This window comes from Pagrus pagrus, assembly GCF_965226575.1.
Source record: "Pagrus pagrus genome assembly, chromosome: 20".
In the NCBI taxonomy this organism is placed as follows: domain Eukaryota; kingdom Metazoa; phylum Chordata; class Actinopteri; order Spariformes; family Sparidae; genus Pagrus; species Pagrus pagrus.
In genome coordinates, this window is record NC_140207.1 from 11,154,301 (window position 1) to 11,176,171 (window position 21,871).

The 21,871-nt window shown below is 40.6% G+C and overlaps 4 protein-coding genes across 25 annotated transcripts in view; 2 read left to right on the plus strand and 2 right to left on the minus strand.

The window, feature by feature from the left end:
- Positions 1-3,831, plus strand: part of scrib (scribble planar cell polarity protein) — a 69,394-nt gene extending 65,563 nt beyond the window's left edge. For 15 of the 17 annotated variants that reach the window (XM_084339898.1, XM_084339911.1, XM_084339908.1 and 12 more), the window contains 2 exons: positions 612-666; positions 1,794-3,831. In XM_084339898.1, coding sequence (XP_084196024.1) covers positions 612-666; positions 1,794-1,930 — 192 coding nt within the window. In that variant the 3' untranslated portion in view covers positions 1,931-3,831. Of the gene's footprint in view, positions 1-611; positions 667-758; positions 789-1,793 lie in introns of all 17 variants that reach the window. The other 2 variants (XM_084339913.1, XM_084339899.1) reach the window with 1 other exon arrangement.
- On the minus strand, positions 655-10,294 carry kif9 (kinesin family member 9). 3 transcript variants are annotated; one of them, XM_084339916.1, is made up of 21 exons: positions 10,021-10,294; positions 9,182-9,353; positions 8,966-9,072; positions 8,647-8,877; positions 8,389-8,472; positions 8,180-8,272; positions 7,708-7,855; positions 7,548-7,612; positions 7,376-7,453; positions 7,185-7,253; positions 6,822-6,926; positions 6,673-6,728; positions 6,497-6,584; positions 6,289-6,416; positions 5,540-5,719; positions 5,250-5,458; positions 4,623-4,802; positions 4,445-4,524; positions 4,180-4,263; positions 3,967-4,053; positions 655-673 (listed from the first exon to the last, which is right to left on the minus strand). In XM_084339916.1, the coding sequence occupies exons 1-20, from the start codon at positions 10,114-10,116 to the stop codon at positions 3,967-3,969; spliced, it is 2,340 nt and encodes a 779-aa protein (XP_084196042.1). In that variant the 5' UTR covers positions 10,117-10,294; the 3' UTR covers positions 655-673. The 3 variants fall into 3 exon arrangements, with proteins under 3 accessions (XP_084196042.1, XP_084196043.1, XP_084196041.1); XM_084339917.1 differs by lacking the exon at positions 655-673 and adding an exon at positions 1,935-1,953; XM_084339915.1 differs by lacking the exon at positions 655-673 and having other exon boundaries at positions 3,876-4,053.
- A 1,714-nt stretch (positions 10,295-12,008) lies between these two features.
- LOC311249458 (uncharacterized protein) lies at positions 12,009-17,703 on the plus strand. The gene is made up of 7 exons (XM_084340517.1): positions 12,009-12,052; positions 13,267-13,344; positions 14,142-14,180; positions 14,393-14,470; positions 16,104-16,154; positions 16,584-16,652; positions 16,761-17,703. The coding sequence occupies exons 1-7, from the start codon at positions 12,017-12,019 to the stop codon at positions 16,773-16,775; spliced, it is 366 nt and encodes a 121-aa protein (XP_084196643.1). The 5' UTR covers positions 12,009-12,016; the 3' UTR covers positions 16,776-17,703.
- cdv3 (carnitine deficiency-associated gene expressed in ventricle 3) lies at positions 17,157-21,657 on the minus strand. 4 transcript variants are annotated; one of them, XM_084340515.1, is made up of 5 exons: positions 21,245-21,657; positions 20,382-20,455; positions 19,453-19,595; positions 19,010-19,172; positions 17,157-18,930 (listed from the first exon to the last, which is right to left on the minus strand). In XM_084340515.1, exons 1-5 carry the CDS (start codon positions 21,428-21,430, stop codon positions 18,804-18,806), a joined length of 693 nt encoding a protein of 230 aa, XP_084196641.1. In that variant the 5' UTR covers positions 21,431-21,657; the 3' UTR covers positions 17,157-18,803. The 4 variants fall into 4 exon arrangements, with proteins under 4 accessions (XP_084196641.1, XP_084196639.1, XP_084196640.1 ...); XM_084340513.1 differs by having other exon boundaries at positions 19,010-19,175; XM_084340514.1 differs by having other exon boundaries at positions 20,382-20,458.
- Between the last annotated feature and the right edge of the window lie 214 nt (positions 21,658-21,871).

Below are 21,871 nucleotides of genomic sequence, written 5' to 3' on the forward strand. Positions count from 1 at the left end.
AATTCTGCTGACAAACCAACAAACAAATGAGCACAGGTGAAGAGATAACATTGTCAACCCACGGTTTGCATGTCCTATAAAATAACTTAATGAAATAGTTCATATGATTCTGGATTAGCTTGCTAGCAGTGGTGCCTGCGCGGTCCCTTAAGAGAAGTAGAATAAACAGCTTGTCAAAACTAACAACAAGGGGAAATATTATTGGTATATGACAGCATCAGCAACAAACAGACAACAACTCAACATGCTGCCTGGTTTCCGTTGTGCATTGGTGACTCTTGTCGGTGTTGCCCTGTCTGCTGTCTCTTTGTGGATGTGCCTACACTACACACCAAACCCCGGAACTGATGACCTAACTTAACCTCCCTTTCCTTTAACATGCCAATCTCTCCTGGGGGAGTAGTCGAGTAGATGTACTGTGGCTTTAGTGGCTCTGACAGATTGGGAGCTTCAGTGCTGTCTGCTAAAGCGGCAGTGAGCGGCTGGCACGTCTTCTCACAGTCTCCCTCGCTGTCAGCTCCCCTGCTCACATGGTGAAGGCTTCCCCTGGGATACAGGCTACTGAGACACGTCTGCTCCGCTGTTACTAACTGTCTCTTCTTGTCTTCCAGTCCCCCGACACAGTCGATGACATGCAGTTCATCGACGACGGCTCCAGTAACCCAGGTGAGTACTGGAGATATTCAGTATTTTAAATAGTATTAGAACAAGCGAGAAAAATGTATTACCTCAATTTCTTCTATTCCCCTTTGATTCAGGTGACTACCTGGGATAAGCAGCTCTTATTGGTAGGATCCTGTGTGCATGTGTTTTTGGGTCTGCGTGTAATTGTACGTCTGAATATTTATGGATCATGTGTGAGGAGCGTGTGCTGGCTTTTACCCTAACTTGTGTCGGTTCAGGTATTAAGATGGGTGTGTGTGCGTAGCTGGGTGTGCTTGGCCTGCTGCTGCCCATCAAACATGAAGCAGCAACTGATGTCGAGAACAAAGCGGAGGAGAAATTTGCTTTGTGTAAACTAACGATCTCACACTAACCGTGATCCTGACTGTGCATGAATGTGTGTAAAGCGCTGATTGAAACTAATGATTACAGGGAGCTCTCAGTGATTCCATCATCATGTTGGTTTCAGTATGTTTACATTAAACAAGAAACCAGGTTACACAGGTACTGGGAAATGTAGTTACATGCACTGCAGTGACATCGGAAATCAGCCCTCCCCTGACTTTATTTTGAGGCATGGATTACTGATTTTAACTGTAGAGCTGCATAACTTGAGAGGCATTTGAAGTCAGTGCACAACTTTTCCCAGATTGTGTCTGAACTTGACTAATGGTCTATTTGATGTAAATATGAAATATTTTGTATTTGAAAGTAATAGTAAAAATCACCTAGTTATTCAGCAACTAAGCTGAAACTAACCCAGTTAAGTTTATACATGGCAGTGGAATCCGCTTACTTGAGAAGCCGACCATAGCCGGTCACTGGAGTTCATGTAAACACACATTTAATTGTTGAAGTAACTTTAATTTCAACGACTCTTGCTGTGAGTTTGAATACAGAGCTCATGGAGGTGGCTGGTTTAAAAACATGCAGTCACCGGCTGCTTCAGTTTTCTGCTCAAACTTTTGGGTCCTGCTTGTTTCTAGCTGTTGATTGTGGGGCTTCTGTCGCAAGGTTAAGGGATCCATCAGTCAGATGCTCCACAGCTGCTGTTGCCGAGTGATTGTCAAGTAAAGCTCGGTCCACATGTTCCTGTGACTGAAGTGGTTTCGTCTCTGTTTGTCGTCTAGGGCCCGCTGCAAGCCCTGAGGCCGAGGTAACCACCGCGCTGCCTGCCACCTCAGCCCTGGAGGAGATGGCTCTTTACAGCAACAAGCGCAAACTGAGGCAGGGCCGCCGCAGCCTGGAAACCGCCGTGCCCACGTAACACCTCCCACCAAGAGAAGAAATCTGAAGACACACGTTTAAATACACTGTGGAACACTGGTAACATGTGGGTGCATCCACGGGAGGTGCACAGTCACTAAACACTACAGTGACAGTAGAGCCTGATTTACTCTACCATATATAACCACTGCAGAGACTACGATAGTCACCACACATACACACTCACTTATATCCTGCGTGCCAGTCTTGCCTATACAGTCTGTGGATGAGTTGGCAAGTTGCTCAACAGTCCGTAAAGGGCGAGAAAGAGCTAGTGTGGGTAGATAGGATTGCTTCTTACAGACCATTCTTCTTTTTTTGTTCCACACTCAGTTTACCTGGTAGAAGCTGATCGATTTTAAAAAAGGAGTGATCGAAGGTTTTAGTTGTTTTTTTATTATTTTCGCACCTCGAATGATTTTGCTGTTTAAAAAAAAAAAAAAAAAAAACATACTGGAAGAGAAAAAGAAATGGGTCATAGCTATACTAACGATATTTTTTAGGCTTTCAGTGAATAGATTGTGAAATGTCAGGGCTTTCTTGAGCGGACAGGAGTGTATATATTAATCGAGGAGGGAACATCCTGCTACCTTCACAGTCACACATTGTGGAGAGCTTTTTTAAGAAAAACAATACATATCTTTCTCTTGTTTTGCACTGCCACTGATCAGCTTTTTACAACGTATATCTTAAGTAATTTATTGTTTTTATCCTTTTACTCAAATTGAAGGCCTTGTATTTTAACCCATTCAGTTCTTTTGGGCGTAAAGAGCATGAGTGATGCTTATATAACTTATCATTATAAACATTTCAATGATAGTTACGGCTCAGTAAGTCAAAGCGTCCTACTAATGAACTGCATATCACTTTATATCATTGAATCTACTTTATATACACCTATGAATACCCCTGAAGGTTTTGAGAGAAGCAAATCTACAAAGTACAGCTGTGTTACATTCCTCTTGTAGATGACATGACTACACTGGGGGCAGCAGCATTGAACTGGCAGTTATATAAACTGTTTTGAACATCAGTTTGGCAACATGCATTTTTACCATCATTTAATAATTAACGGTACTTAGCCTGCCCTGTTCGGGGTATTTGTTTTTTTTATTTAACCAATGTGAATCATTGATTTCTATCCTTGAATTATCTGGAGGTGTTCCAGAGTGACGTGAAGGTAGCAGGTGTTTTTATTTTTCTGTCTATGGTTAATTTAAATCTGATGCCACTGAAAAAAATCATTTATTATTGTGTGAATAATGTACAAATAGTGAAAGCAAAGCAAACTTTGGGTTTGAAACTGAGCCAGTCTTGACCTAGACCCAAGCGAGTGTCTGATGTGTCTGGGTTCGGACAGGCTTGGTATCGGGACGCTCTCTGCGTGTATATTGGTTTGTTAATGGGAGAGCTGACAGAGGCAGAACCGATTAGAAACCCCTCTCAAGACATTGATCTCGTTCAGTTCACTGCTTGACACGCTGTCAGTTGTATGTATCTGATGGGTATTTTTGCAGAATCACAGCATAGTAGCATTTGTGTTAATTTAATGTAGGGTCTTCTAATGATAGCTTTCCGTGTTGCTCTCACTGACTGAAATTCAGTTTGTTTGATAACATTTGCAATGGCTGATATCTCCTTTTTTTAAACTTACAGTAGGTAAATCTTTTTTTCAGATGGGTTTCACTACATTATTAATGCAGTGTTTCACGTTTTTTGTGTTTATTCTTATGTCTCGAGTTCTCTTTGGGGGCTTTTACTTGCAAATAGGTTGGAGGGGAAAGGGTCAGAGGTCCTAGGGTCAAGGGTCATACAAGACTGTAACTAGTGAATTTGTACAACCAAAGAAGTCTATTTTGTGGTTCAGGAATAATAAATTTTACTTTTCATTTAAGAAGCTGATTCACTGTGTTGTGTCTTCTGTGCTTGATCAATGTACACTACAATGCCCACATTACATGGAGAGAAATGACATTTTTATCACATTAAGCGGATGTCAACACTCTAGTGCACTTTCAACTTGCACGTTAAACTCACTTAACTAACAGGTAGGATTGGAGGAAATCTTCTCTGTCCAGACGATTTTCTCTGCACTGGAGTGAAGACCCGCGCCCTGCTGTTCCTCTGTAGGGACAAAGCAAAAGGTTTAGTTGTTGACAGATTGATGTTAATTGTAAGACGTTTGACACCATTTACTTGCTGTTATTCGATGAAACAAGCAGTGGATGTAAAACATGATGGCACACTCACCCTTTTCTTCGTTCTGTAGCGGGCATTGTAGAAGGACTCGGAGCTGGAGTTATCAGGAAGAAGCCGTTCCTCCATATCTTCCTCCTGAAAGCAGCAGGGAAGCAGATGATACCTTGTCACCATGATTCAGTCACAGCTCCTTCCAACACATGTCAAACTATAATGACTTCCTCTCCATCGCCTGCAGCTGAGTGGGACTTGGTAGAAAATATATAATTCCTTGCACCTGATCTTTCTTTACTTTGTGTGAAGGTTTTTTACTCACTTGTCTGGGGCTCTTCTCCATAGTTGCATCCAGCTCCTCCTCAGGTACCAGGAAAGACTTCTTATACCAGATTTCAAATTCTGGAACACACATGAGATATTGATTATTTCTGTAAGGTTTGCACTGTTTTAGCTATGAAAGCTCTAGCCGTGTCAGGGAAGACGTTTGGAGAACTGACCAGAGAGCAGGCGCACCCGGCACTGATCCACAAGGTGTTGACAGTAGTTGACCTCTGCCTTGATGTCACGCAGCACCTCGTACCTCTGCCGGTAGAGAGCCTTCAGCTCTCTGAGCTGCATCAGCTGAGTGGCATTTGGCTCCTGCAGCAGTGGCTCCCCCTCCATAACCAAATACTGACCTTCAAACAAAAACACACAATGAGAAAATACAGAATATGAACTTAAATCTCAGATCTTTTAACAGGACTACCAACACAAGCCAGATCTGAATGTTAAAACACAAAAAGCTTTATATACATTTTAGTCTAGGCTTTTAAATACATGTTACTTTTGGTTTAACCACAAATAACTTCATGACCTCGGGAACATCATGTGTGAAAATGTAATTTAAACTCTAACGTCCACACTCTAGCTTTTTCTGAGCTTTCAGCTGCTTGTCACATGACAGCAAATGGTTGACTAATTTCCACACAGCTCCACTGATCAAGACTGAGATGTGGCTGAAACTGTAATGGTTTCCCTTACCAGCTCATATTCCACTCATTTAGGTTAAATAAGTGCCTCACATTAGGAAAGACGAGGTTCAATCTCATGTGAACTCATTAAGTACTTTCTTGATAGAATACCTTGGCCTCCTCTCAGCTCCCTGTGCTGCTGTATGGCGGCCGCGGTGCAGTCGATGTCTCTCTTGACAGCGTTGACTTCCCCAGTGAGCTGTCGAAGAAGATCACGGCGTTCCAGCAGCACAGCTTTGTTCTCCTTCAGGATGCTGTTGATCCTACTGCCTTGTCCCACTTTAAAATCCTCAAAGGCCTCTTCTTTGGGTGGAGGACAGCTGGGCAGAGATGGCAAATTTTTCAGAGGAAAGGGTAAAATAAAAATTTTAATAGAATAGAAAAGACTATTCACATCATACTCAGGGTGGAGTGGTGCATTCCCAGGCGGTTGTGATTCCTGTGTGTCCTGGCTCTCAGTGTCTGCTTCGTGTGACTCAGTTTCCTTCTCAGGCGCCTGGACAGAACTCAGCTTTGATCTGGAGGCACTCTCCAAACGCTTCCTGGTCACTGGGCTCCCGTCTCCCTGCCTCTTATTTTGGCTGGAAAATCACATTGAAGGTGCCATTAGGAAAAACCAAGTGGTTCATCAGTCCAGTCATGCAGGCTTAAAAAATCTTTTTCAATGATTTCTAAACAAATTCATGGACATTTATTCATGACAGATCTGGGATACAAAGTGCAAGTTGCACTGAATCTAAAACGTGTTGATATAAATCATGTCTGTGTTCAGATTTGACTGAGAGAGCGATTTTTGGAGCTAATTGCAACAATAGGGCACTATGGGTTTAAAGTACCATAATTGCCTCCATAAGCTGTGTCTCCATTGCTGCTGATGCTCCAGCTGTTGACCATTTTGGTAGGTTGGACAAATCAATATGCTGAACAACAATAACTAACTTCCCTAGAACACTAGCTTGCGTCCATCCATCCGCCTCACACAGTATCTTTGCTTCACAAAACCCCTGTTCTACTGTATCCCAGAGTGGTCTAGAGGGATTTCAGCCAAGATGTACGCTTCTGCCAAAGCTGACTCATTTCTGTTGTTATGACAGCTGTCACATTAAAAAACAGTATCAGTATATCAACACAGTTTACTGGCTTCATTCACTTCTGTTTTTCCCGAGACTTCTTAGTTTTGGCTTTAGCTGAACTTGGGCGTTGGGCATTTTTCGGTGACTGGGACACCTCGACGCGGCCAGCCTCCACGTCCTCACTGATGCCTCTGGTATGACACTCCTAAAGAGACAAAGAATACAGTGAATCACAGCTGCTAGTTTCCATTAGGTTCCCTAACAGTGAATCAGATGTCGACTGACCTTCACAGCAGCTGTGTCGGCACTTTGGTCTTTTTCCACCAAGTTGTACGTCTGGCACAGCTGCGCCTTCACCCTCTGCTCCTGTTCCCTGCTCACGCACACACATACATAAACATGCTGAATCACTCCCCATGAACAAATCTGAGTTGCAGATTTAAAAAGGTAGATATACTCACTGCACAGCAAGCCTGAACTGGGCAAACACTGCTTGGATCTGCCTGACACTTATGATCTGTAATTAGATGTCACGCAGAGACAAATTAAAAGGACAGTTTTTGTGTTGCAGAGGAGGCATTAATAGCTGTGTTCTTTGTTATGTTCTCACACTGATTTCCTCCAGGCTTCCCTCCAGGTACCTCTGAACCTGGCTGTGGATCTCAGCCTGCTGCGCTTCAGACAATGGGTTATATGTGATGTTCAGCCGGTTCGTCTGGCGTGAAGCAGGAACGATAGGCATTTAAATTTTAATATGAACCAGCTGAAATGTGTGAAAGTGAAACCTGAGAGAGCACTGGCTGATACTGAGAATTTTACACTTTAACACAAGAGGAATTACTGTATTTTCCTTTTTTCCTAGTGAAAAATATGTGAATTTTGTGCTGATCTGTGAGTTTGAACAGTAAACCAGGACAATAAAGTAACACACTATCATGAATTGTCTCACCAATTCCTTGTCAGCTACACTCACCAATGTACTGCAGATGGACAGCTCCTCTTTCAGCTTCTGAACTTCCTTCTCAAGTTTCTTGATCTGAGCCTGATCACAACAGTTTATTTCATGAGTACAACACAATGCAGACTGCAAAGTCAGTGCATATTTTTACCCTCCCATAATAGTTCTTGGGTCACATTATGTGGTGTAAAATTGTGTGAACTCACAGCTGGATCCGTGCGTTCATTAACAACAGGGTCGGTCCGGACACACTTCATTCTGCCCGCAAAACGCAGAGTAGAGAGCTGCCAAGAATAATTATTTAAAGATGAAATGACACCATGTACGGTGAGAAAAAGAGGCTGCTTTCTGTTTTATATCATATATTCCACTGCTTACTGTTTCTTCTATCTGTGCAGCCTCACCGCAGATGTTGGCCACAAGCACAGTGTTGCAGTTCCCTCCTACAGGAACAGACAAATGCATTTTAATTTACAAGTAATACTTCACAGCAGGACTTGGTAGCAGCACTGTCAAAAACCAGACCTGGCACTCTCACCCAGTGAGTCTTTAAGGGCATGTGTGAGTTTACTCTGTCTGAAGGGAACATGTTCTCTGTGACGGTCTCCCAGGGCCAGGATGGCCTGCTCCAGAAACGACAAGGACCTGTTGATGTAGACAGCTTCCTTTAACGTCTGACCCTCTGACTGAAAAAACAGGAAGTGACATGAAATGGGGAAAGTTTAAGTGATGTGGCAAATTTTACAGAAAGGCAATATTCTTGTGTGTGGGGTCAAAACATTCAAAAGAACTTGAAATATAAGCAGCCACACTTGCAGCAACAGTTGCAGTGCATGAACTACGAAGGCCGACTCTAACATCATGTCACGTCACTTGTATCTCAGCCAAAAAGCTGCAGGACACACCGCAAAAACGAGAGCCACAGACGCACACAAACGGCCCTGAAATTGGCATGTCAGGACTTCAATGTGTTTTGAAGCCCAGTAAAGTCGGACATTCCCCAAACTCACCCCAGTCTTTCCCAACCTCTCTGACCCAGCAAGATCCACCAGATTCAGCTTGGAGGTGACATACTTGGCGTCCAACAGAGTCCGTGAACGAGACTGTGAATGATAAAGACATTTTGTTCTATTTTAAATCTTATGCAGGAAAAGGCATGTTTGAGTACTGAGACCAAAGTAAACAATATATTAAGCAATAAAGGTGGTTTGACTCATACCTCTATATGCACAGTGAAGATACAGTGGGACCTGGAGGAGTTCCTGTTCAAGGCATGAGATCCAATAATGCGATTCATCCCACCCTGGGTGAGGAAAGAAACAGCTTCAACTTTCAATTTATTCATCCATAAAATTGTGGAAATAACACAGCTCCTAGGCTAGTTAACCAACGATGATAACAGATCATAAAAATGAAATAATTATTCTTTCAAGTTAGACAGTTTTTTGGGGGGGGCTCTAAGTTTCAGACCACACACCTCAAACAGCAGATTGAGAGCCTCTTCCAGGGTGTGGACAGGGTGAAGAGACAGACCTCTGATGAACACCCCTCTGCCCTGCTCCTCCATCACCAACATGCCATGAGGAGACGGCCGTGGCGAGCCCTGCAGCGATGACAGCAGGTCCACCAGGGTCTCATTGTAGATCTCCAGGTAGGACAGGTACACAGTGAAAGCATGCTCGGTCCTTATCTCCACCTCCTGAAACACCTGAATACCGTTTTCGAGATTAAAAAAAATGTTTTACCAAAGTGGAGCACTTTCAGAGGTCAAAATATTCATATATAGGGCGAGTTACCTCCTGAAGAGCCCGAGGAATGATGCCTCTCTGTTTGTATGAGTCTGTGGATCCGGTCATGGTATAGGTCTTTCCTGCCCCTGTCTGCCCAAAACACATCACAGTACCTGAAAAATACACAACAGAAGACTAAAAAAGGGACAGGCAATGTACAAACATACTATAATATAATACTTAACACACTATACAATGTTTCATGTAGATAAAGAGATCTACCATTATAACCATCCAGTGTTCCCAGTACCACCCGTCGGCACACTCGAGTGTAAAACTCCTCCTGAGACACATCCCGCAAGACACCTTCCAGCCGGAAGGACCAGGAGCTCAGCTGACTTCTCCTGGTCTCGCGATGCTTCCTTGAGCTTTTCCTGTGATAGATGTTCACTGTCTGAAGGACAAGACAAGTGTTCACTGTTGTGCTGTGTTCAAATTTCTGAAATGTGATGCAGTTTGTATTGGACAGCTGACACACTGCCACCACTCGCATTTATGTATACACCATAATCAAGCAACTGAGTGTGTGTGTGTTTTGCATTTTGTGAGGCCTATAGGGCTGCAATCGTCGCTTATCTTCATAATCAAACTGTCAAGTATGTTATTGATTATCCAATTAATTGTTTGCCATATAAAATGTCAGAAAATTGTAAAACATGTCTCCAACAAGAGGTAGACAAAAGACAAAAACCTAAAGATATTCGATTTAATGGAAATACTCAAGTAAAGTACCACAAAATTGTACTTGGGTAATAGTGGCTAATTTCTAATCACTGGTTATTCTAAATTTTGACACTAAAATTGTGTTTTTACTGCAAACACATATATATGTTGCTGTTGTTGTTCTTTCTACTTGCAGAGAAGAGATACTGTTAGCTATCGTTAGCTTCAATTTTAGCCTCAACTAAAGATATCAAAACTGTCACCCGTTTCTAAATTCATTGTCAACATCGCCTGGAAGTTACCCAGATATTAATTTTCGACTAGTTTACTCAGGCTTGTTTGTATTTCAAAATTAGCTGGCGGTTAACAGTTATACACAACTCCGCCTATTGAGTCACCTGTCCGTCTGGAAGACATTGAATAAGGTCCTGGGCGAAGTTTGCCGTTGGTCTGATCCGGACAAACACTCCGACCTCCCCGCTGTGAGCCTTCATACCGCCTCTGTCACTCACACGACGACAGCACAGAACTCAGACTGAAAACGTGTATTAACTAAATCCACCTAAACTACGCGAAGGTGGGTTTTTTTTTAAGATAACGGCTCATTTCAGCTCTTTATCAGCTCCTGTCCGTCCACCGTTTACCTTCCGTGGATCCACTCAGCCCCATGGCAACGAATGCGCGCGCAGTATGGCAAACTGACAACGCGCGTGCCCGCTTTGTGGCAAATTAATTAATATAAATACATAATTAATATAAATTAATGCAATTATAAAGTCAGTTAATAGATTTAAAGCGGAATATACAATTAAACATACAAATACATTTTTAAAATGTCATTGTTGTGTCTTATTTAGTAAATTATCGAAGAAACGTTTCCAATTATTTATTCCTTTTATAAAAAATGCACATCTAACAAGTAAAGTAAAATGTTAAAATGACCGTGAAATTAAGTAATGAAAAAGTTGTTTTCGATTCTTTTGTCTTTATGTCACATAGTTGTGTGAGGTTCTTAATACCAGCAAGGTAACTCCACTGTTAAGAGACCCCGACCAAGTTTAAATAATTTATTAAAACACCAATTAAACAGGTGATTAAAAACACAACCACACATGAAGAAAGATAAAAACATCAAATGAGTATAAAAAAAATCATGCAACATAAAAAGGGACCAAGTGATCTAAGTTTACAATAAAAACAAGATTCTCTGACATTTTTATCATGTGACAGGAAGTTTTTCTAAAATTTCTATGTTTGATTTCTACTTTCAATAATAGGTCTATTTTTTTCCATTTTTTTATTTGTACTAAAATTACTTCCATGCAGGGATTAAAGAAGCCTAAAGCCAAAAAAAGTTATATTTACAATAACCAAAGTATTCTGTGTGTGTGACCTTAACATTTAACAAGGGTGATCAATGCAATTAGACATTTGCAAAAAAAAAAAAAAAAAAAAAATTTTCTGGAAGTATTTATGTGTAGGATTTAGTGGCATCTAGTGGTGAAGTTACAGATTGCAAGCATCTGAACACCCCTCGTCTCACCCTCCCCCATAGTTGCCACTGAAACAAATAGAAAGCGTGGAAGGCCCTTCTCTAGAGTCAGTGTTTGGTTTGTCCCCTCTGGGCTACTGTACAAACATGGTGGATTCCGTGGAAGAGTACCTGGTCTCTCTGTAGATTCTTAGTTTCAGGTGATTAAACACATATAAACGTAATCATGAATATTATATTAATTTTCTGCCAATACACCCCGCTGAATCTTACACAGTGGACCTTTAAATCTGCATTGTTTGTAGCCATGTTTGTTGGCTCACAGTCGTCATCGTCTTCTTCACTGCTTTTTTGGCACTTTGCTGACGTGTTACCAACAGTAAAAGTCAGTTTCAAATCTCCACAGGCTACCTTTAAGTTTTGTCTTTGTTTTCGTTCATTCATTTTTGGCCACTTGGGGGCAGTAAACATAAAAACAAGCACTGAATATCACCACCTAACAAGTTGTTTCTAAAGCCGTCTGTGCAGGGGACTAGTATTACCTGGAGACCTCTAGTAATTTTAGAGGAAAAAAATCATATTATCTGCCATATTTTGCCAAACACTGAGGTCATGTGTTAATATCAGTCCAATGTGAATCTACATGTTGCAGGTTTGGTTGTTGTATTTCTTTCTAAACATCTGTTTTCTGTTGTCAGACAGGGGAACAAGTAAGAAATTTGATTTGGGGTTTTAGCTTAACCATGTTTATCAGTCATGACACTGTGACACACATTACAGTTAGCTGTTCAACAGTCTCCACCAAGACTCCACCCACTGACACGGACACTATAAAGCAGTTGTATGTGCAGATTGGAGGCTAATCTATTTTCAAGATGAGGGGGCTCATATTACTCGGTTTGATGGGATTCATTCTCACAGCATCTGCTGACGACATGGTAAGACTGGGGATTTTACCCCAGATTTATTGATCTCAAAAGACCGAAAAGGATAGAACATTAACAGCTAAAAACACTTCTGTAGTTTTTGTTGTATTCTCCATTACTTCAATGTCACTTTGCAAGCCTCAGACTTCTCATTTTAGTACAATTTAATTCGAGGGCTACAAATGCATTTTATAATCTAGAACTGGTGAACATGCTGGTGAGGAGAAAGGAAATGGGTAAATTTATTGATTATGTGGCTGCTTCCTTTAAAATCCAGTGTCAATGCCCTTACTATCCAAACACTATTTTGACCTTGGATTAAAGTTTTTGTTACCACTTTAAGTGGAAGTAGCAATACATATACATGCATAGATGAACTGTAACAAACTCCACCTACTGTCGTGGATACTATAAAGCAGGTGTAGGTGTAGATAGGAGACTCATTTTTTCAAGATGAGAGGACTCGTGCTGCTCCTGTTTGCCGGATTTACTCTAGCAACCTCAAAAACTCCACATCAACCTCGACCTCCACCTCCACCTCCACCTGCACCTGTAACTCAACCTCGACCTACAAAAATTGTACTGAAAAGGAAGTACTTTAACTGACTAGAAATACTAACTGCTAATGTCCTGTTGATTTCATTTCATTTTTCTTTTTCTTTTTCAATAACTTCGCCCTATAATTATCCTCATTCTAAATAACGTTCTTCTCTCTTACCTTGCAATAACTTCAGTGTTAGGTTGCCTCAGATGTGTAGAAGCAAAGAAAGGCTTTAAAGATTCAACAAATTAACACCCAATTGTTCAATTTTAATCACTACTTAACATTTAGTGTTCAAATTTAACTATTTCTGAACCTAATGTTGAAATTCAAATACTACTGTACCTGTATAACTGGAATCCAATTAGGATTGAATGATGAAAAGTTAAACAGATTGTTTTCAGATTTCTTTTTTTATACGTATAAAACTCAAATTATACTGTAATTTCTCAGCTTCACATAAAGTTTGTTTGATGCTACCCTGAAGTCAACTAGTACAATTTAGTTTTTTCAAGAGTCAAACTAATTAAAACTAAACTAATTCTTTTTTTATTTCACAGCTTTATTTGAAATCCACTGTCAATGTCTTGCACGATTTTACAAACCGATTAGAGTCAAATGGATACCAAGCAAATGCTTTATTTCCTTGGTTTGAGGTTATCTCATTTTAAATTTCAATTTTCAGTGGCCACCAGGAAGTAGAAGACCAATGAATAAGACGGAGGGGTTCGCATCAACCAACTTGACAATCAACGAAACAATGGTGAGTAGACTGTGGGAGAACGATACATAACTATTCTTAAAGAGTTTTTCAAAAGTCAAGGTATGGATGAGGAGTTTGGCACTGAGTCTGTGGTAGTGCCCTTTTCATGTGACAGGTTAATTTATTGTTTATTTGTTACAATTGTAGATTTCTACATCTCTTAAATTTCTCTGGTTTTCATGTCTTAATCTGTATTTTTTTCTCCTTAACTGTCCGCACTTCCCAAACTTTAGTACAAAGTAATGCATTCTTGTTTTACCTACATGACTCACCCATAGGAGCCCCTCATTTAGCATACTGCATATTAAATACTTTAAGACGGCTGATCCTGCTGATTGAAGTGTAAAACATTAGTTGCAGAACTAGTCTTCCGATTAAAAACAATTTATCATGACAAAGAGCAGTGGGACCATTACTGTATATACAGGATATAAATATAGTGAGCAAATATAAGTAATTGACAGCGTGCGGAGTTTCTTGGTTCTGTCAGTCTGATCCTCCAGTTTGATCCTGTCTTTAAGGCTTTCTGGTGTGTTAAGCAGGACTAAACGTATATTTTATGACTTTTATAAATGTTTTTAATTTTTAAGAATCAAAGAAGAAGCTGGAGTAAACACCTGAGTGTGTGCTGCTATTTGTATAAAACAAGTTCATTTTCAGATTATTTTTTTGGCAGGTTTGTTTGAAGTCCAAAGTCGACAGTCTTGCAGGAAAATGCAAACAACCAGTTATCTCACTGAGTTAAAGTAAATATTTATATATTATTTGATTAAAGTGCAATGCCTTTTGTATTTCAGGCAAAAGAGTTGAACCCAGAAAAGGTGGAGAGAAATCCGGTAGGTGGTCCTCATATAAACTTTAACATATGATTGAGTTATTTGGGCAGGCTGGAGAAATAACAGCCTAAGGTGATTTGTACACAAATTAAAAAACAAAGTGGTAGCATAAAAGAGTTTGACTTAGATGGATTTATCATTTTAATAAATCCATTGATATGTTATAGATCCTCATATTACTATAAAGTGTTGCTGATACTTTGCCCGTTCAGGAATGGGATGATGGCATTCGGGTGGCGATTAAAAATACCCTTGGGTTCAGACCACGTGGGAATGGAGAGGACACCGAGGTGAGAAAATGTTCACTCAAGGATAACAAAATACATAAATGGCACACTTAAATACATATACACCACAGTTTGTTTTGAGTTAATTCCATACACACAGTCCTGCCGCTGTGAATGTGTATTAATCCACAGCTGATGGTGCCCAACAAGACAACAAACAACAGCAGAAAGGCAGGCTGTGGTTTTGGTCTTTTTTATGGGATTTGTAAACAATATTTAGCTATATTTGAAATTTGAAAGGGGTTCAAAATATATTTTCTTGAAATACACTGTGTACTTGAAACATCACATTGATAATATCGTCACCAAACTACAACAAAAATAGGGTTGTTGCTTTGTTTTTGTGATACAATCTTCATCTCATCTCATCTTATTTTCTTTCCGCTATTTCCCTATTGGGGTCGCGGGGTGTTGCCGCTTTTATCGCCCCTTTCGGGGGGTTGCGGGGCTACTGGGGCCAAATCCAGCTCTCACAGGGCGAAGGCCAGGGTACACCCCTGGATGAGATGCCAGTTCATCCAGGGCCCTCTGATGGCAGAGGCTGCCTTGCAGCTTGCAGGGTGCCAACTGCACATCAGGAGCAGTGTAGGGGTTCAGCATCTTGCTCAAGGATGCTTCGGCATGTAGCTCAGTTCCGCCCAGGGGAGCCAGGGTTTGAACCAGCAACCTTCTGGTGGCTGGTCACCTGCTCTACCCACTGAGCTACAGCCGCCCATTGTTATACAATCTTGTGTTTTTATAATGACAAATCAATCTTGAATCAATCAACAGTCACCAACTATTCTGGAAGTGTCCTTTTTAGATGAAAAAAAAAAGATTTGCTAGTTTTCTAAGAAATAATCTGCAGAGTAATTGATAATGATTCAATCGTTAGCCTGTATTACAAATACCTATTCCTAGTTAGACTTTGTCTGAGTAAGCAATATCACATTTGCCAACAAATAAACCAGTTGGACTTTGATTTTAAACCAGAACTAAAGTTCACAGAACAAAAAGAACACTTTTTTAACTCCACCTACTGAACCAGAAACTATAAAGCAGGTGTACGAGATCGGAGGCTAATTTATGTCCAAGATGAGAGGGCTTACAGTACTGTGCTTGGTGGGAATCATTCTCGCAGCCTCGGTAAGACAGCATGCTAAGATTAGTGGATTTCCTGAAAAGGAAACAACTTTAATTTATTTAAAATAATTAACATGCCATTGCTTTTTATGTTTAATGTACTCTAACCAACTAAAGAAAGTACATCACTTTGCTACTTATTTAGCAATAACTTGAACTTCTGCAACATGATTTGTGTTACCTGGTGCTTCCAGATATGTCAGATTTGGTGTGCTGTATATTTAACATTGTAGGATTATTTCGTTAGCTAAAAGGTAAGTGTTAAAAACAGGCTGCAGAACCAGACTTCAGATTTAAACAACTTTGTTTTAAATGAAGAATATTTTTTAAATGTCTTTTCCCCATGAATCTGTGATCATGAAACAGGTTCATTGATTATTTTGCTGCTTTGTTTGTTATCCTATGTCAATGACCTTAATGAAACAAAATAAACAAAACCCAAGGTCCTCTCTTTAGTCTAGGGTTGTATTTTGCTTTTTGTTTTTTATTCAAGGGCTATATATTTATTTTTCAGCTGCCTCAGGGAGATGCGGCGCCGGCTCCAACTCCGAAGGCAAAACCAATGGTAGGTGAAAAAAGTGTCAGCAGGAGAAAGTGATTTCTATTCATTTTCAAGCCCCAACCAAGAGATCATGTCATTAATGAAGGCTGACCACTGGCAGTAGTTACAGCATGGCATCATTCTGATGAAGTGTTAGCTCCAAGCTACAGATGGAGTTGCGCTGCCCCCACTGTAGTTGTGGAGAGATTGGTTACAGGCGCAAAAAAAACAAGTGTTATTTCAGACAGACAGATGAGATCTGTGAAATGACCAAATTATCTTCCAAGATTAAACCGCTTCTTGATAACAGATAAAAAATAAATAAATAAAATAAAATTATTGTTTTATTATTCTTAGAAATTATCATACATTTTGGAAGATTTAATCTCAGATTAATCAACATACTAACATCAGTTTTACTGTAAATTTCTTACATTTTTTTCCTTTCTTTAGTCTTACTGGACCCCATTGGAAAATGGGGCTGGCCCTCCTCCTTTACCAGCTGACGGTAATGTGGAAGAAGTAAGAAACTGGAATCAGCACTCACAATTTTGATATGATGTGTTGTGCGATCACAAATAATTGAAGATCTATATTTTAATTTAATTGTTGGTCATCTTGTCCTTTCAGGAAAAGCAAAAATGAAAGAAGACTGACAGCAGAGGAATGAACAGACAGTGACGGGTTTAAATTCTGACAGAGACAGAAATGCTGGTGTAACAGCCTTTTCAAATAAACATTTGAAGCCTGTTGTGTGAGAAGTTCTTTATTCGTTAATATTATTGGATAAAGGTCAAATGAAACATCTATTTTTTTCCAAAAAGAGCAGGAACCTTTGATAATGTATGCTTGCTTCGTCAAAATTAACACCTACTCTGACAAACTCAGACACCACGGGAATTCAATAAGCAATTATGGGAGAGATTTGGCAGGTTGACACAAGTCTTGAGTTTACAAATGGACAACAACACCTAGACACTGCATAATTCTCCATTTTCAACGTTTAAAGATTCAGACAAGACTTAATTCACAAGGATCACTTTATTTTCTGTGTTAGACTCTTCTTTTCATCACAAATATTATCCAAGTCCACCCAAAGTTTCCCAGCAGGGATCAATGCTCCCCGACGTCTTTTATGGAAAGGACAGAAACATAGAACACATTTCCAGTTCTTCTTCACCTTTCTAAACATAACTATGCTCTTAAAAACCCCATTTGATTTTAACCAGGCATACCACTGTTTTGCAAGTGGATAGTACTCTGTTGGTTTGGGGACAGTTTGATTTTACAGACGAGTAGTTGCTGTCACTGTCTGGAAATTAAGTTATGCACAAGCAACAACCTGTTCTACACACCTGCAATGAGGGCTGACACAGCACATTTACTTATGAGGAAAAGCCTTGATAATAAAAAAAAAAGGAAGTGTTAAAACTGGGGTTGAAATGTACCACTTTACAACAAATTATGAAAAGGTGCAAACTCAATATGGCCTAACAACCTCAACACATATGCTTTTAAAGTGGTTTCCTGTCTTTTATTTCCTGGTAATGTAACATCTGTGACCATCTGGTGTCAAACCACAGTAAAGCATTTGGTTTCGGATTAGAAACGAGCTTTAATTTCTATTTTGCAGAGAGCAAAATAAAGCAAGGGCAGCGAGATCAAACAGTGGATATGAAAGACAGTTAGTAGCTGTAATCATCAGGCAAACTACAACAGCACTACATTCTTGAACAAAAAGGATTTTTTTTTGTTTGTTTGTTTGTTTTTTTGTCACAGAGTGGTGAGATCCAGAGGCAGTCAGCAGCCCGTGAGACAACAAGCACAGTTCTCTTCAGATGACACAGCAGTTTCTCTCTATCAGTAAGGCCACTTTATATAGAAATTCTAAATGAGGACCACAACCTATCGCTTCTTGTCCATAGATCTTTGCAGAGTGTCATCAACATGAAGAAAAAGAAAAACAAAGCTTCAAGTTTCTAAATTAAAGAGCCTGATGGCCAGCTTGTACATGGGGAGGGTTGGTGTTTGCCCCGTTCATCACCACAGCGGAGAGAGAGAAAGAGAGAAAAAAAAAAAAGAAGCTCAGTCCACATCGTCACCACCAGCTATATCGCTGAGGTAGTATCCCCAACTCGCGAAAGCCCCAACCGCAACTCAAAAACCACCCCAAAATACCAAGTGCGATTGGGTTATAACGATCTTGCAAAAAAATAGATATTTTCACAGAAGTTTGTAAAATCATCTTGCCTAAAGTTATCTTCGATCCTCTGTGGCTTTATCGAAGCAAGTTGAAGTCCAGAGAAAAGTTGCGCCACACAACTGCTGCTCTGAGCACAATCCACAAAGGACAACTAAGTCGTCTTTTGTTGCTGCTGCAGTGTTGTACGTTTGGGTGTATTTTGCTAATTCCTTTTCAATTGCTCCCTCTTTCAACAGCCCCTTCAGTTGCAGTCCTTCAGTTTTGCCGACCAAGTGTATGTAAAGTGTGTAGTTGATTTATTCAGAGGGAGTGTCACTGTATGTGCTGCAGAAGTGTTGCTGTGTATATGAGGCTGTGTGTGTGTTTGTGTGATGGTGGCAGGACTGCAGTCAACACAGCTGGAGTTCAGCTTCCTTCGAGGGGCTGGGCCGGACCGTGCTGAAGGGGCCAGGGGACGGAGGGGAGCGGCTCTACTTATCCCCAAGGATGGCGTACTGGTTATCAAGCTGCAACTGCTGCATAGAAGTGCCACTGCTCTCCTCTCTGCCACGGTTCCTGTGTTTCACAACCTCAAAGGTCTTCTCCATTTCTCTGTCCCTGAAACACAGCCGTGTGTGGGATCAGTTAAACTGCAACAAAACACAATATAAAACTATCACCATTGAGCTCTACTCACTTGCGTGTCTCCACGTGCTTGGCGGTGGCCAGTAGAGACGGGAACTGTGCATCACTGAAGATCTCAGGAGGCCCCTGGGTGTGCACTCGTTTGGTGGTGGTCAGCCGAGCCCCTGGAGGGCGATATACCCCAGCAGGCTTCGATTCAGGCACCTCTTCCTCCTCTGCTGTTAAAGAAAAGAATTAAAGGAACGACACCAGTTAGAAGAAATTATTTTTAGGGGCATTTATTTTTTCAAAACACACCATAAAGAGGTTCACAGTTCCTCCAAGTGGATGTTTGTGCCAAATTTGAAGGCATTTCCTCAAGGCATTTTTAACACGTGGCACAGAGGCATAAAAATGTGTATGGCTTGGAACACATCGGAAAAATTAGCTGAGTCATAGGCTGCCATGACCCTACAATATCCCACAATTAGCTGATGCTGAAGCCGGTTTACTCACCCACAGGTGCAGCAGCAGCAGCAGGAGGCGGAGCAGCTCCAGACTTGTTCCAGGGACCGGACACTTTGTCTCCGCTGACCAGAATGATCTCTCCATCCTCACCAACCTCCTCCTTCTCGTACTCCTCTTCATCTTTCTCGTCACTAAAAAACAGCCAGAAGACAGTTAAGATATAAACTCATGATGAGCTGTGTCAGATTTTTTTCATAAAACAACTTTATATATTTGTTTGTTTAAGAGCCCATATCATTGGTATTTTTCACTAAAATCTACAATAGAAACTCTTCTATAAAGTCAGGATGGTGAAAATGTGCATATTTACAATTATTATGTAACAAAGAATTGTATGTTGACAGTTTGAGCTGTGTTTTTCAGTACCCTGATTGTATTACACCACAAGTCCTGTACCATAGCTTGATAATCTGACTTAATTGCTATTTTCCCTGTTAAAAGGGCTTTTTTTTGGGGCAAGTTTTTCCTCACTCGAATCGAGGGTCGAAGGACAGAGGGTGTCGTCTCTGTACAGATTGTAAAGCCCTCTGAGGCAAACTGTGATTTGTGAATTTGGGCTATACAAATAAAATTTGATTTTGATTTATTTTCAACAAAACTGAAAGGCTGAAAATAAAAGAAAAAAATCTGGATTTGGATCATGATTAACCTCATCATGATGCATCATTACAAACTGAATCTGCCCGACAACCAATGCACAAAGGCAGCTTCGTAAAAAATATGTGTGCAGGAGAGTTTTCAACGCTTTCAAGTACAGTTCAGTCGGTGTTAAAATATTTTTTGTGTTGGAAGGTGGGTGACCAGTCATAGGATCCTTACTGGCCCCCACTAGATGGTACCATCTAAGACATGCATCTTCTCATGTGGACATGGAGTAATTACAACCAAATATATATATATATATATTTTCCCCTCACCTTATCTGTAAAGCTTGGAGACGAAGCCCACTGTAGTCCACTTCTTTTTGCTCAAACTCTTTCCATTCCTCGTCCTCCTTGGCAGAAAGATGCATTAACTCTCAGTAAATTACAGCGATATTACATTCTTTAATTCCCCTTAACTTACCAGAAGTGTAGCAGTATTTCTCTGGTAATACTTAATTTAGTGAGGCTCTTTTTTTTTTTTTTTTTTTAAATGACATCTGCTCTCTAGGAAGGTATTCCCAAGAAATGGTTTCACATGCCATTTACAGTTTGGGTCCACGTTAACACACACCAGTGTGACAAGGCTTTAACAGTATGAAATATCATTTAGCTTTGTCACAGAGTCATACCTTCAGGTCTGCTGAAGCTAAAGCCAGTCCACCCCGTTAAACCCAGTGACAAATGGCGGCTCGGCCTAGCTGGACAGCCACGATTCAAAGAGGAGAATGACAGCTTTCCCATGTGAACCAAGGCCACTGTCAGGATGTTAGCTAATACGTGGGCCTCAAGCGGTTACATTAAACTTATATATCTGACGAGAAACGAAAGCTTATGTTGTGGAAAGCAGCAAAAAAACGGGTGTCGTGTCAAATTTTGCATCGCGTTACAATGTGTGCCAGATTAAACCATATGCTATGTTAGCTAGCAACCGGCGTTTTCTCGCTTCGTGTCAATTATCGCCAGCTAGCTTTTCCTTCATAAATTGGTGAAACGGTACAGAGCTGTCAGAAAACGGGAATAAATGTAAGCAGGAAGCAGATTGTGACGGGGGGCACACAATTTGACACGACACCGGTAACTTGTATAAAACCGAGGAGGCAAAAAGTTACCGAAGAAGAGCAGCGTCGTTCACTTACCTTTTCAATCTGCGTGTCTTGATTATCGTTTTTCGCCGACTTTTCCTTCTCCCTCTTCGTCTTCTTCACCACAGCCGACGTGGGCCCGGCGGCGGACTCCTTGCCCTTTCCTTTCTCTTTCTTCTTCTTTTTATCCCGCTTGGCAAAGAAATCGTCCAGGCTCTTCTCTGGTGGTACATCCGCCATTTTCAAAGAGCAACGTTAACTAGTTGAGCTAACCGAGCAATGACAAATGTGAAAATTTGCTCTCCGAGAAAAAGAGTACAGTTATGTAGACGGGCCAAGAAGATGGAGTTTCTCCTTAAAGTGGCGGTTTAACTTCTGTTACAGGCTGATAAAAATGTCCACCCTGGATCCCTGGCTGAAACGTTAGCTACCCTGTCAACCATGCCATGCACGGGCTATTTGACAAATCTGTACCGTGACCCGGAAGTACTTTGACCAGGAGCCGGAAGTACTACGAGCCTTAAAAAATAAAATCACAGTATAAATCCATTTTATAATATGCATCAGTCGTATTTTAGTTTAGCTTTATCGTATTTGAATTTTGTCAAAGTTTTAAAATTAAATAAAATCAACTGATACTGAAATACTTTAAAAAAACAAAAAACAATTCTGTGAAATATA

Bases quoted from the DNA above. Each gene is read 5' to 3' on its own strand.
- kif9 (XM_084339916.1), bottom strand. From the start codon at position 10,116: ATGAAGGCTCACAGCGGGGAGGTCGGAGTGTTTGTCCGGATCAGACCA. The intron at 9,354-10,020 runs GTGACTCAATAG...CTTGTCCTTCAG, and splicing joins AATGTCTTCCAGACGGACAG to ACAGTGAACATCTATCACAG. The intron at 7,454-7,547 runs GTAAGCAGTGGA...TATTCTTGGCAG, and splicing joins CTGCACAGATAGAAGAAACA to CTCTCTACTCTGCGTTTTGC.
- LOC311249458 (XM_084340517.1), top strand. From the start codon at position 12,017: ATGGGATTCATTCTCACAGCATCTGCTGACGACATG. The intron at 14,181-14,392 runs GTAGGTGGTCCT...TTGCCCGTTCAG, and splicing joins AAAAGGTGGAGAGAAATCCG to GAATGGGATGATGGCATTCG. The intron at 16,155-16,583 runs GTAGGTGAAAAA...TCCTTTCTTTAG, and splicing joins CTCCGAAGGCAAAACCAATG to TCTTACTGGACCCCATTGGA.
- cdv3 (XM_084340512.1), bottom strand. From the start codon at position 21,430: ATGGCGGATGTACCACCAGAGAAGAGCCTGGACGATTTCTTTGCCAAG. The intron at 19,176-19,452 runs GTGAGTAAACCG...TTTCTTTAACAG, and splicing joins TGCTGCTGCTGCACCTGTGG to CAGAGGAGGAAGAGGTGCCT. The intron at 18,931-19,009 runs GTGAGTAGAGCT...GCTGTGTTTCAG, and splicing joins AAGCACGTGGAGACACGCAA to GGACAGAGAAATGGAGAAGA.